Source organism: Palaemon carinicauda, chromosome 22 (genome assembly GCF_036898095.1).
Source record: "Palaemon carinicauda isolate YSFRI2023 chromosome 22, ASM3689809v2, whole genome shotgun sequence".
In the NCBI taxonomy this organism is placed as follows: Eukaryota; Metazoa; Arthropoda; class Malacostraca; order Decapoda; family Palaemonidae; genus Palaemon; species Palaemon carinicauda.
Window position 1 is genome coordinate 100,370,496 of NC_090746.1, and position 12,696 is coordinate 100,383,191.

Consider the following 12,696-nt stretch of genomic DNA (forward strand, 5'->3'; position numbering starts at 1 on the left):
TCAAAAGGAAAAGGCTTACGTTGGCAATATTTATAATTACAGGAATAACATAAATTTACCTACAGAAGTGCTACTCGAGTATAGAGTTATAGTTACGTAACTTACCTTAATTACTCCATTGAAGATCAAAGTGGCAAAAATTTTACCCTAAAATGTATTTCAAATAGTGGTCCCATTCACCTATAAATTCTCTTTAAAATGCTAATTTATTACTGATATCCTATTTGAACCTTATCATCTATTGTATGCTATTATTTTTAACTAGTGGACATGACCCATCAAAAATGATAGATAAATATTTAGATAGATATCCATACACACGCACTCATGTTCAACACCTCCTCCCCTTTCCTAACTACGACTCTTTCTCACCAGGGTGTGACTACGCCCTCTCCTACCCGAAGGACAGGGAGAAACCGAGTAGTTATATTTCTGGCAATGTTGCTGAACATGACCAGAAAGAAATATATATATATTTATATAATTATAAAAATAGCCAGACACTTTCTCTTCAATATATAGGGGAGATTTCCTGCCTTCAGTAGACAGTAACCCCAGGGCTCAGACTCCTGCTATACTTTACCTTATCGATCCTTGGAAGAGAACAGGATCTTGAGGAATGACAGAGATGGCTGAGCGAAGTGTGTGTAACCCCACTGTGGAAACATCAACGCCATCTATGATTACACTTCCACTCTCCAACTCCACAAGACGCAGGAGTGTAGAAATTAGTGAGGATTTACCTGATGAAGAAGATAAAACATCTAGTTAGGATATCTTTAAATGTTTGTGTTAACATCATAAGTTTCTTATTTCGACAGAAAGCAGTTTATGTGAGTTGAATAGTTGTGATGGGCAAAGTGGGTGACATAAGATAAATCTGACCCTGTTTTGAAATAACTAAAACATAAGGTAAAATCTCAATATCTTGAATTCACAAGTTCGCACATCTCTTTTTGATAGTTGCGTTAATAACTTAACTTGAAAGGGTAGTGATTATAAGAGAAAATGAGAAAAAACTCACCCGCTCCTGTGCGCCCAACGACGCCAATCTTTTGACCGGGTTTAATTATTGCTTCTATGCTGTGAAGAACAAGAGGCAAGTTTGGACGGTATCTTAGACATACTTTGTTCATCTCCACCTTACCAAATTCTGGCCAACCTCTTGGAGGGTCTTTTCCAGGGTCTTCCCAAGAAGCCTCACTTTCCAGTTCCTGACAAAAGTATAACCAGTAGATGATTGGAATGTTTAAAAGTTAAGATTTGTCAGGACCTTGACTTGTTAATAATTTGCTTTAAATTCAGTAAATTAGTCACTACATAGATAACTCAAAATCAGGCAATGAGGAAGGTTACGTGTACAATAAATGAGCTCTTGACATAAGAAATTGTATGTATTCCTCTCTCAGTAACTACAGTAGTCATGAAATTTAAACAATCACCTTAGTCGGAACGAGGTAAACTAATTAGATTAATACATATTGCAATGTTCTTTTATTTGTTTCTACTGAAACAAACAGGGAGCTTTAAATACATAATTTACAAGTAAATAAATTTTATTAGCATTTTCTTCCACTTACATAAGAATAGTTTATTCAGTAATCGAAAACCTGTATAAATACTCTTGCACTTACATAAGAATACTCGACAAGCCGTTCCACAGCTGTGAAACGTGATTGGAACTCTGACTTCATCTTCATTAAGTAGGGAAAGAAATCACACACCTGTTGGATGATTAGAAATATTTCAATGTCAACCTAAGACACAGTAGAAAACTTTTACAATGTGATCAGTATTGTACTCCATTTAATCCTACTCAAGATCCTTTTGTTTGGAAAAACATCTAGAATATATATTCTACCCAACAATATTCCTTTGTCTGGCAAAACATCAAGATTATATATTTGAAGTCTTTTATTGTACACCACAATCAGTGATTCCACTTATCTCAGATTGATCTTGGAGTTCGATGAGTCCTTGCATTTTGTCACTACTTCTATTGAACCATTTTTGCAACAACCTGTATTTGTCTGAATGTCAAGATTGGGTAAATAATGTTTTTACTTCTTTATGTAAACATCAGTTCCTGCTATTCCTAAACTGCATCTCATTTGCTTTAGATCATTCTTTGATCTATATAAATATTCTGTATCTCTCTTACATGTTCCCTCCACCCAACAAATTCTATGATATATCAAATAGTCCTTGAGGACTGACATAAGATTAATTTTGGATTGAAATAAAACAATAGATAAGATATGAAGTACCGCACTCATGGTGGAGAGAGCAAGACCAGCTGCTGCAGTGCTGACCAGACCTTTTGTGTAAACGCACAAGGCTGTGATACATGCGTTGATTGAAAAAGACAGCATGTCCGTTCTGAACACGTACCATCGACTAGACAAACGGAAGATGAGCTGAGCCACTGTGTGGCTGTCTAGATAATGATACATCCTGAGGAATAAGATAAAGTTGATCATATACATGAACATAGTAGAGAACAAAGGTAGATTCAAGTTAATGATAATTGAAGATTACTCTAAAAAAAAGTATTATAAAAACATATTGATTGTACTTTCTCGAATCAATGAATTAAAAAAAGTATCATGCAAAACAAGAGAATAAGAGGAAGAGACTGACCTGTTGGTGAATAATTCTTGTTGGTCAAACGTCCTGATGACTGATAACCCATTCAAGGAAGAACCTATGTGTTGGATGACAGGAGACTTTCTCATGTTGTCTATTCTCTTCAGTTCTCGCACTCCAGCATTCAAGAAGATGTCGATGACGAAGAACAGAACTAATTGAGAGAGAAGGACAAATATAGAATTATATGGATTTTCTAAAAGACATCAACTATTACAAGTATAAAATTCTATCCATTGAATCTAAACATTAAGCTGCTACTTAAAGTGCTGTAAAATAGTAGTTGAATGAAATGTATATATTAACAACTTAAAATATCAAAACGTTTTAAGCATGGATTTATATTGTAGTAAATCACATATTACTGACTGAGAAGAAATTTAGATCTTATGAAGATGCATTTATACAGAAAAAACAATGAAGCTCTGTAAGTAATTGAATACCTCATATAAAAGTATAATAAGAACAACTAAAAGGTTGTCATACTGTGTTAAGACCTTACCTACTACCACAGCGATGGGGATAGCAAACCACGCGTAGATCATACATACAAGTAATACTTGGCCTAAGGCGCTTAGCATTCCTTGGATCACAAACTCGAGAAAGAATGGAACTCGAATGTCAACTGGAAAAGAATGAGCATTACTTCTATCAGTATTATTATTACTAGCTAAACTAGAACCCTAGTTAGAAAAGTCCAAGAACCCCAACAGGGACATAGCCCAGTGAGGAAAGGAAATTAGTAAACATATAGAATAGTGTGCCTGAGTGTACCTCAAGCATGAGAACACTAATCCAAGATAGTGGAAGACCATGTTATAGAGGCTATGGTATTACCTAAGACTACAGAACGGGTTGATTTTGGAGTGTCTTTCTCCTAAAAGAGCTACTTACCATAGCTAAAGAGTCTCTTTTACCCTTACCAAGAGGAAAGTAGCCACTGAACAGTTGTTAACCCTTGACTAAAGAAGAACTTTTAGCTATCTTAGTGTTGTCAGATGTATGATGAAAAAGGAGAATGCGTAAAGAAATAGGTCAGACTATTCAGTGTATATTTAAGCAAGAGGAAAATGAGCAGTACAGACAAGGAGAGCCATGATCCTGAGAAGATGAAAATAATATGCATAACTTCTTTCCAACCATTTCACTCTGAAATTTATATTGATTGTCAAATGAAAACTTGGATATAACTCAGAATAGTGGAGATACCATGTAACTTTTCATAAAAGGATTTATAGTAACTTATTTCATATAATAAAGGAAATAGTATTAACTTACTTTCATCAAGATCTCTAGAGAACCTGTTCAGGATCCTTCCAGAAGGAGTTACGTCAAAGAATGTTAGTGGAGATCTAAGGATACTCTTGAACATTGCATTGTGCAAGTTTGTTGCTCCTTTTAAGACACTGAAACAAAAAGAGACGGAGGTAGATATTCATCACATTTATAAAGCAATGTGACATGAAAATCCTCAGACCCACTCAAAGAATAACTTACAAAAAGACAGCTAATTATATAGTGAATACTCCTTTAAATATCCTCCACATCTCTTTATGAAGATTCATGAACTGACGGATCAAGTCAGCTTTACAAGGCAATTACAGTTATCTAGTAACTCTATCGACCTACAAATGGATTTAACATAGAAGGAATTCACTACCTTACACAGATTTCTGACGACCGCAGATATTATCAATATGCAAAGAAAACAATACACTCAATTTAAGGCCTATAGAAAAATTATAAAGTTATACTAATCTTATATACAGTGTACGTGAGTAAAGCAGGGGGAATGGGAATTTTAATAAATTCATGTTAATGTTATTTCAAAGGCAATAAATCACAACAAGCAAATAAGGTAATTGAAATGAATGCAAAACTACCGAGTATACAAATAAGAAGTAAAAACAAGGAGGAGGCCTGTGGAAGACACACAGCTTTGGCACTACCACAACAAGACTGGTCTTAGAGTCAGATTGCTTTGGAGTTTAAGCAATGTTGGAAGGCTTTTCTTGGACATTTGCTGTTACATTAATTTCAAAATTTTTAGGAACTCTCTCTCTCTCTCTCTCTCTCTCTCTCTCTCTCTCTCTCTCTCTCTCTCTCTCTCTCTCTCTCATTCTGATTTCAACCTGCTTTTCCCCAAGGGAACATTAATTTTCTGGTGTAAATCTGTCTAATGTCTGTCCATCTGTTAAAAATAATTGCAAATGACTTCCCTTTATTTTTAATGACATGAATGATGTACTCTTTTACTCTGTCTACCTAGACAGACGCGGGGGGGGGGGGGGGGGGAAGACAGACAAGCAAACGATTTACATATCATACACCTTTCGGGAGGGGTTTGTGCTTTTCGAGTGCTTGTTTTCTATTGCGTTACCTGAAGGTAATTCCGACGCCCTTGGCGATGCCGACGACGAGGAGGGCGACGAAGGAGGTGGCGTAGACGGTCTGGTACATCCAAAGCAATGGATTGTTGATGACGCTTCCCTTGACCTCTTCCTCGGACAAGGTCAGGTTGTATTCGGTCACGTTGAAGAGTCGCTCTTCTTTCAGCCCGTCGCCCTAAGGAAAGGACAGGAGAGAAAGACAACTGTACCTTTGTACTTTGTGTGTATATGTGTGTGTGTTGATGTATATGTATATAATTACTGCATTATAATTATTCAGTGACTACTTTCCTCTTGGTAAGGGTAGAAGAGACTCTGTAGCTATATATGTATATATATATATATATATATATATATATATATATATATATATATATATATATATATATACTGTATATATATGTGCCCACACATTGTTATTAAGCCACTTACTTATCTAACAACATTACTGGCAATATGCAGCAATGTAGTCCTATCTTTTGAAAAAGTAAAAATATACACACCTCTACACATCACATAAAACCAGGACAGCAATCAAATTGATTGTATATCTGTGTGACCTGTTTACTTTGAAAATGAACACAGAAGCGTCATATTACGGAAAACCTTCATATGCAAACAATGTCATCATTCATGGCAAATGTCTTACCTCGTCCAGCCAAATCTGCAGCCAGATCATGTTTTGCAATCTCAGCAGAACGAAGACTATGACAGCTGCCAATAGAGAAACAGCCAGGCACCATCCACCGCACACCTGTGAAAGTCAGAGGCTCTGTAATCATTCTACCTGAGACAAAGGTCATGTAGAGCAGATGATTGATAGATTGCAAATTCTCCAGCAAAGCAATGTCAATGGTCCTTGGAAAACAACAGTGATATAAAATCTATAGACGCCTCAAATATTCCGGGCAAATTAAGACCCACCCTCTGATGACGTCATAGCCAATCATGTCTCGTGCACTAACAGCAGTCACAGCACATTGGCTGTGGCGTCATAGGGGGCGGAGCTTATTTCCCCGGAATCTTTGCAGCTACTATAGTTTAAAACAACAGAATTTAGGGATAATAGAATTTTAAAATTGAAACAAAGTTAATAAGAAGCTGATTCAAGTTTGCGAAGTGAGAAAAAATAAGATGATAAATAGCAAGCAAAAGGAAACAGAAACCCAGTATTTGAAAATTAAAGAAAACCAGATATTGGAATAAAAATACAATTTTAACGTCAAGCGGAAATTGAAAAACCTCCTCAAATGTGAATGGGTCAAATTGGAATTGAACGAAATGATGAAATACTAAATATTAATCACCCAGCCTTTCATGTAGACTCACGTATTGCTTAATTAGATATTTAATATTTATGATGCTCAAAAGGTAAATGATCTCTCTCTCTCTCTCTCTCTCTCTCTCTCTCTCTCTCTCTCTCTCTCTCTCTCTCTCTCTCTCTCTCTCTCTCTCATTGTCATTTGGACATGATTTGTAATATCAAATCAATAAAAAATCTCCCATTCGGTCTTAGTGCCACAAGGGCAAATAACTCTGGTTATTCTTTGTTTTCTCTCTCTCTCCTCTCTCTCTCCTCTCTCTCTCTCTCTCTCTCTCTCTCTCTCTCTCTCTCTCTCTCTCTCTCTCTCTCTCGTTAATTCCGCGTTTGTGTCACTCTCTTACTTCATGGGCAACTGGCTCTATTCTATCCCATTAAAGAACCGATCTACACAAAGTCACGTGACCTGAGCACCGCCACCCAAGGAGGCTGACCTCTCCCCCTCTCCCCCTGCATTACCCTGACGAAGGTCTTGTAGACGAGGGCGCTGACCCCTCCGCTCTCTTTGGTCTCCTCAGTGGTCAGCTTTCCGTCTAGGCCAAGTCCTTCCTCCTCAGAGGACTCTCTCTGCCCTGGAAAGAACAGTTCCAGGAAGAACTGCGATTATTCCAGGTAGTTCCAGGCAGATGTATTTAAGCAACAAAGTTGGTCGCTTACACAAAAATCATTTGAAGATTTATTTAGGAATTTATTTAGTATTACAAAGAAGAATCAAATGGTATATGAAATTTTATATCATCTAGTGATCTCTAAATTACTTTGAATACTCATAATTTCTATGAAGCTCTAATAATCCTAATCATATGATGAATCACATTTGCTTTTACCTACTTAATATATTTACAAGTATGAGTTAAGATTAAGAGAATGGCATTTTATTGGAAGGACACTCCAAAATCAAACCATTGTTCTCTAGTCTTGGGTAGTGCCATAGCCTCTGTACCATGATCTCCCACTGTCTTTGGGTAGAGGTCTCCTGCTTGAGGGTACACTCGAGCACACTATTCTATCCTGTTTCTCTTCCTCTTATTTTATTAAAGTTATTATAGTTTATATAGGAGATATTTACTTTAATGTTATGCTTAAAATATTTTATTTTTCCTTATTTCCTTTCCTCACTAGGCTATTTTCCTTGTTGGAGCCCCTGGGCTTATAGCATCTTGCTTTTCAAACTAGGGTTGTAGCTTAGCAAGTAATAATAATAATAATAATAATAATAATAATAATAATAATAATAATAATAATAATAATAATAATAATAATAATAATAATAATAATAGTTTTCCTGATGAATTGATTTATTATATAAACTATTTCTAAGTCAAGAAAAACTGATTCTGATTATAGATTTAATCGAACAATCAACCAGTGTCTGTAATTTGATGGAAATATTTTACAGCAAATCTTAAAGAGAGACTAACTCTTTTGGCCTTTGTCTCAGAAGGAATATTCCAGTGACGACTGTCATATTTCAGCCAATAGGAATTACTGCTTCATAGCATTGTGAAATCAAGCAACACAATCAAGTGAAATATGTCTTGAAAACCTGAGAAACATGTATATGAGATTAGATTCATACTTTGCTTTTAAAAGATGACTTTCAATGTCTTTGGTTTATTATTATTATTATTATTATTATTATTATTATTATTATTATTATTATTATTATTATTATTATTATTATTATTACTTACTTACTAAGCTACAACCCTTGATGGAAAAGCAGGATGCTTTAAGCCCAGGGTCCCCCAACAGAAAAAATAGCCCAGTGAGGAAAGGAAACAAGCAAAAATAAAATACTTTAAGAACCGTAACAATATTAAAATGAATATTTCCTATATAAACTATAAAAACTAACAAAACAAGAGGAAGAGAAATTACATAGGATAGTGGGCTCAAGTGTACCTTCAAGCATGAGAACTTTAACCCAAGTTAGTGGAAAACCATGGTACCGAGGCTATGGCACTACCCAATACTAGAGACCAATGGTATGATTTTGGAGTGTCCTCCTAGAGGTGTTGCTTACCACAGCTAAAAAGTCTCTTCTACCCTTACCAAGAGGAAGATAGCCACTGAACAATTACAAGTTTCCATTTAGCAGCAACGTAAACGCTAATTTAGGAGCTTCCACCAGCTAATACAATTTTAATCCCTTTGAACTATTTTGCAATAAAGATGGCACATCTCACTAACATTTTAATCTTCTTGTAAAAGGAAAATAAGAAATTTCTATGGGTAAATCTACCAACACAACACCTAGAAGGAAAACCAGAATAGTCTTTGTCCTCACTTTCAGCAGCACCTTCCTCAGGTTTGGTACTTTCCTTGGGGCCCTTGCAGGAGTCGCCACCCTCCACGCCTATCCCGCCCACCATCTGATAATAGTCGCCCCGACGAGCCAAGAGTTTCCCGTGGGTTCCCTGCTCGCTGACTCGGCCTCCATTCATCACTACGATCTCATCACACTGTTCCAGCAACTGGAAGGGACAAGATATTACAGATGACATTCTGATTCAGAGAACTTAGTGATGATCTCATTACATTTTTCCAGCAACTGGAAGGGGAAAGAAATTAGTGGTGAGATTCTAATTATGAGAACCTAGTGATGATCTCATCACACTGTTCCAGCAACTGGAAGGGACAAGGAATTAGTGATGAGATTCTGATTCTGAGAACTTAGTGGTGATCTCATTACATTGTTCCAGTTACTGGAAGGGATAGCAAATGAGAGAGGAGATTCTGATTTTGAGAACTTAGTGGTGATCTCATCATATTGTTCCAGTTACTGGAAGGGATAGGAAATTAGAGAGGAGATTCAGACTCTGAGAACTTAGTGATGATCTCATCAACTGTTCCAGCAACTGGAAGGGGAAAGAAATTAGTGATGAGATACAGATCCAGAGAACCTAGTGATGAGAATTCTATAGAGTAATCTGTTGTGATGATCTCACCACACTGTTCCAGTAACGAAGAGATAAATAAAGTGTTAATAATGGAATCCAGAATATGAGAACTGGAATTCTAATACTGTATTCCAGCACCTGGATCTTAGACTAATGATGTAAGCGATGAGGACCACAAAACTAAAACTAGAACAGAAAGCGGACTCCCAATCAAGATTTCAGAGAAGTGCTTATAGAAATGGTCATTCCTCTAACAATACAAAAAAATTCTTAAAAAATATTTCTTTACAAGTGATTATGCTTATCTGTACCTATCCACAAAGCTTAGTAGCAAGCTGCTGATACTAGAAGGTAAAACTGAAGACGTAATTAATTATTTTTAAGATAACCTCAAATTGGCAACAGTGCGTGACTTAAATTTTTAGGTGAAATTAAAAAAAAAATCACGACTCGTACTTTTGACATTGACATCATATACTTAAGTGATAGTCCCATTAAAAAAGGTTATAATCTCAATCTACATTCTGTCCAAATTTGGTGAGTCCCCCATCTACATCTAGCTTATGGAATTCACTACTTTCCTATGCGTTTCCTTAACTATTGAGCCTACGTCTTTTTCAAAAGGGGCCTTAATGCTCCTTGCCTTTAAGAGAAGTGCAGAAACACTCATATCTTGCAGAACTTGTTTTAGAAGCCGTATTCATCTTTATATCCACTTAAAAGATTAAAATGATAAAGCTATGGTTTCTCTTGTGATTTCATAAGGGCTTTTAGTCATTTTAGTTCTGTATTAATTGAGTGTTATACTACAGTCAGCGACAGGAACTTTCCCTATTTACATTCATTTATTAAAAACATTGATGAACAAAAATGAAATCAGCTTTGATAATCATGTGTGACCTTTCATTTTGAAGCCATTATTTCTCATATGTATCTTAAAGTTGAAATAATCAATATTTGTATATTTTCAATCATTGCATTTCACGACTGCACATACGACTGAAAGGTGGCGTCACGTAGCAACGTCTTTCAGAATCTCCTCAAATGTTTCAGAATAAATAAGTAGGAAATGTTTGGCCACTCAACTAAAATGACTGTGGAACATTCTGAAAGGCATTATGGACTCAGAATGGAAAACATATTCTTTTCTGCACGATACGTGTTAATACACTTCTTTTAAAGGTAAATGGTAATGAAGTTCCTTTTCAAAAAGATGTAGGCTAAATAGTTGATGAAACACAGAGAAAGGAAGTGAATTCCATAAGCTAGAAGTACAGTAGGACACAGAAATTCTTTGTACACCATGCTCTGATGGACTACACATTGTCACACTGTTACTGCGTGGTGAGTAACCAAACAGATAGTGTAGGGGATAGATTACAGAGGGTGTGACAGGATGCTCTTCATCAGAACGAGGTGTGCCAAGAATTCCTGTGTATAATTGTACATGGTTTGATGGATTAATCTGAGCAAATTCGGACAGAATGTAGACTGAAATTATGAAATTATTTTTCAATAGACTTATTACTTCGTGTAGGAAGAATACAGGAAGTGTTACTATTAAGTTGCTATTTATAAAATAATTATGATAAAATTACCGGATAACCTCAATTAAGAGAACAAAAGGAACATCCCCATCTTTGAGAGGTTTTTTGAGTACCTGAAACCCCATGTAAACTGGGTGCATAGTAGAAGAAAAAGAAGACTAAATACTTGATATGACTTACATGCAAAGCGTGGGTGATCAGCATGACTGTCTTGCCCCTGAGGTGACTCTTGATGCAATTGTTGAAGATTGCACTGGCCACCTTGGTGTCGACCGCACTCAGAGGGTCGTCCAGCAGGTAGATGTCTCGGTCGCTGTAGACGGCTCGGGCCAAATTCACTCGCTGTTTTTGGCCTCCACTGAAAGGAGTAATACCATATATCACTGATGTTATACAAAAATTTTGTTTTATGGAAAGCACAACTTTATTTGTTTTTAAGAATCAATAATGAGCTCTATTACTTTTAAGAGTATGAGAAATTCACTACATTTTCTGGTCTGATTTCAATGGACTTCTCACTTTTCAACATGGTGGTTACCTACCTATTTTTACTTATGTACTTCTACCGACAAAAAAAGATTATGAAACTATACATTACTTTCAAAGGGATATATGTTTGCATGCGAATATTTTTATGTTATATAAAAGTTTCCCTTGAGAACGTCAGTAGAGTTACTTGTACATCTTAAATTACTAACAGCACTCTCGCTTACTTAGATTTCACCAACCACTGATATCTTTTCATAACTGCATTGACAGGTCGTGAACCGGGGATTACGTAAATAAGCATTATATTGCTCATATGTTATGAAGCTAGGAGATTATAGGATAGGAAATTCTATGGTTAGTAGATTACATAGCTAAATTACATGACTTGGATGGCTAGTATATGCAGACCTAGGCATGGGAAGGTGTCTTCACCTCTTTCCCTCTCCAAACTTGAGAATTCTCCTTCTGCATAAGTTTTCCTGAACATCTTTCAACTTCTTTCATTTAGTAAAAGACTTGCCACTTCCAACGGGGTAAGCCCCGCTCTCATATTCCATTTCTTTTTTTTTTTCTTTTTTATTTCACGTTTGTTCACCTTGAAATATCTTATTCTTACCTATTCCACGTTTGTTCTCCTTGGAATAACCAAGACATGGATGTTAAGCCTCCTGGGTAATACAATGGTAACGCATTCGTCATGCATTTGGATGGCAACAGATTGATGTCAGTCAGAGACTGTGAGTTAAAACTGTTTATTGGGGAGTATACTGCTGTGGTTGGCACCACATTTGGGGGTAGGCTTGCCCGCTTAACGTTCTGGTGTTCGTCTTTTTGGATGATTCTGGAACCGAAACCAGTCACCTTTACCTTAAAGTTGCTCAACCTTTCGGCTACTGAAGAAGCAGCCTAGCGTACCTCAGATTAATTCCCCTGTCTCCGATCTCCGTCAGGTCCCCGGCGGGTAGCATGTCGAGGTCGGACTGGAGGCAGCACACCCGGACAGTCTCTTTATACTTGATCTCATCATAGGACGCCCCCAAGAGCAAGTTATCCCTCAGGGTCCCACTGTATATCCACGCCTGCTGCGTCACCAGCGCTATTTTCCCGTTAACGAAGATGTTCCCACGATTGATACGCATCTGAAGCATTAAAAGCAATATTAGTATTTTGAAGATATACACATGGCTAGAAAAAAATGTTTAAGAAAAAAGACAAGATAGGCACATATATGCAAAAAGCTATATATATATGCAATATATATATATATATATATATATATATATATATATATATATATATATATATATATATATATATATATATATATATACAGAAGAGGTAGGATTTAATTCATGCTAAAAATCTTTTATGTAATAACTGGTATGAAATACATAATAACT

The 12,696-nt window shown here is 36.3% G+C and overlaps 2 protein-coding genes across 2 annotated transcripts in view; one reads left to right on the forward strand and one right to left on the reverse strand.

Annotated features, from left to right (window-relative positions):
- Positions 1–12,696, forward strand: part of LOC137616649 (ATP-binding cassette sub-family C member 5-like) — a 110,249-nt gene that overhangs the window by 8,438 nt on the left and 89,115 nt on the right. The window lies entirely within an intron of this gene.
- LOC137616648 (ATP-binding cassette sub-family C member 5-like) overlaps positions 1–12,696 on the reverse strand; it is a 34,306-nt gene that overhangs the window by 1,896 nt on the left and 19,714 nt on the right. The window contains exons 13-25 of the mRNA XM_068346568.1: positions 12,212–12,435; positions 10,988–11,165; positions 8,648–8,834; positions 6,817–6,929; positions 5,686–5,790; positions 5,027–5,211; positions 3,925–4,052; positions 3,149–3,271; positions 2,641–2,800; positions 2,268–2,454; positions 1,635–1,724; positions 1,025–1,214; positions 584–743 (exon numbers count right to left, since the gene is read on the reverse strand). Of these exons, the coding sequence (XP_068202669.1) occupies positions 584–743; positions 1,025–1,214; positions 1,635–1,724; positions 2,268–2,454; positions 2,641–2,800; positions 3,149–3,271; positions 3,925–4,052; positions 5,027–5,211; positions 5,686–5,790; positions 6,817–6,929; positions 8,648–8,834; positions 10,988–11,165; positions 12,212–12,435 (2,030 nt within the window). The remainder of the gene's footprint in view (positions 1–583; positions 744–1,024; positions 1,215–1,634; positions 1,725–2,267; positions 2,455–2,640; positions 2,801–3,148; positions 3,272–3,924; positions 4,053–5,026; positions 5,212–5,685; positions 5,791–6,816; positions 6,930–8,647; positions 8,835–10,987; positions 11,166–12,211; positions 12,436–12,696) is intronic.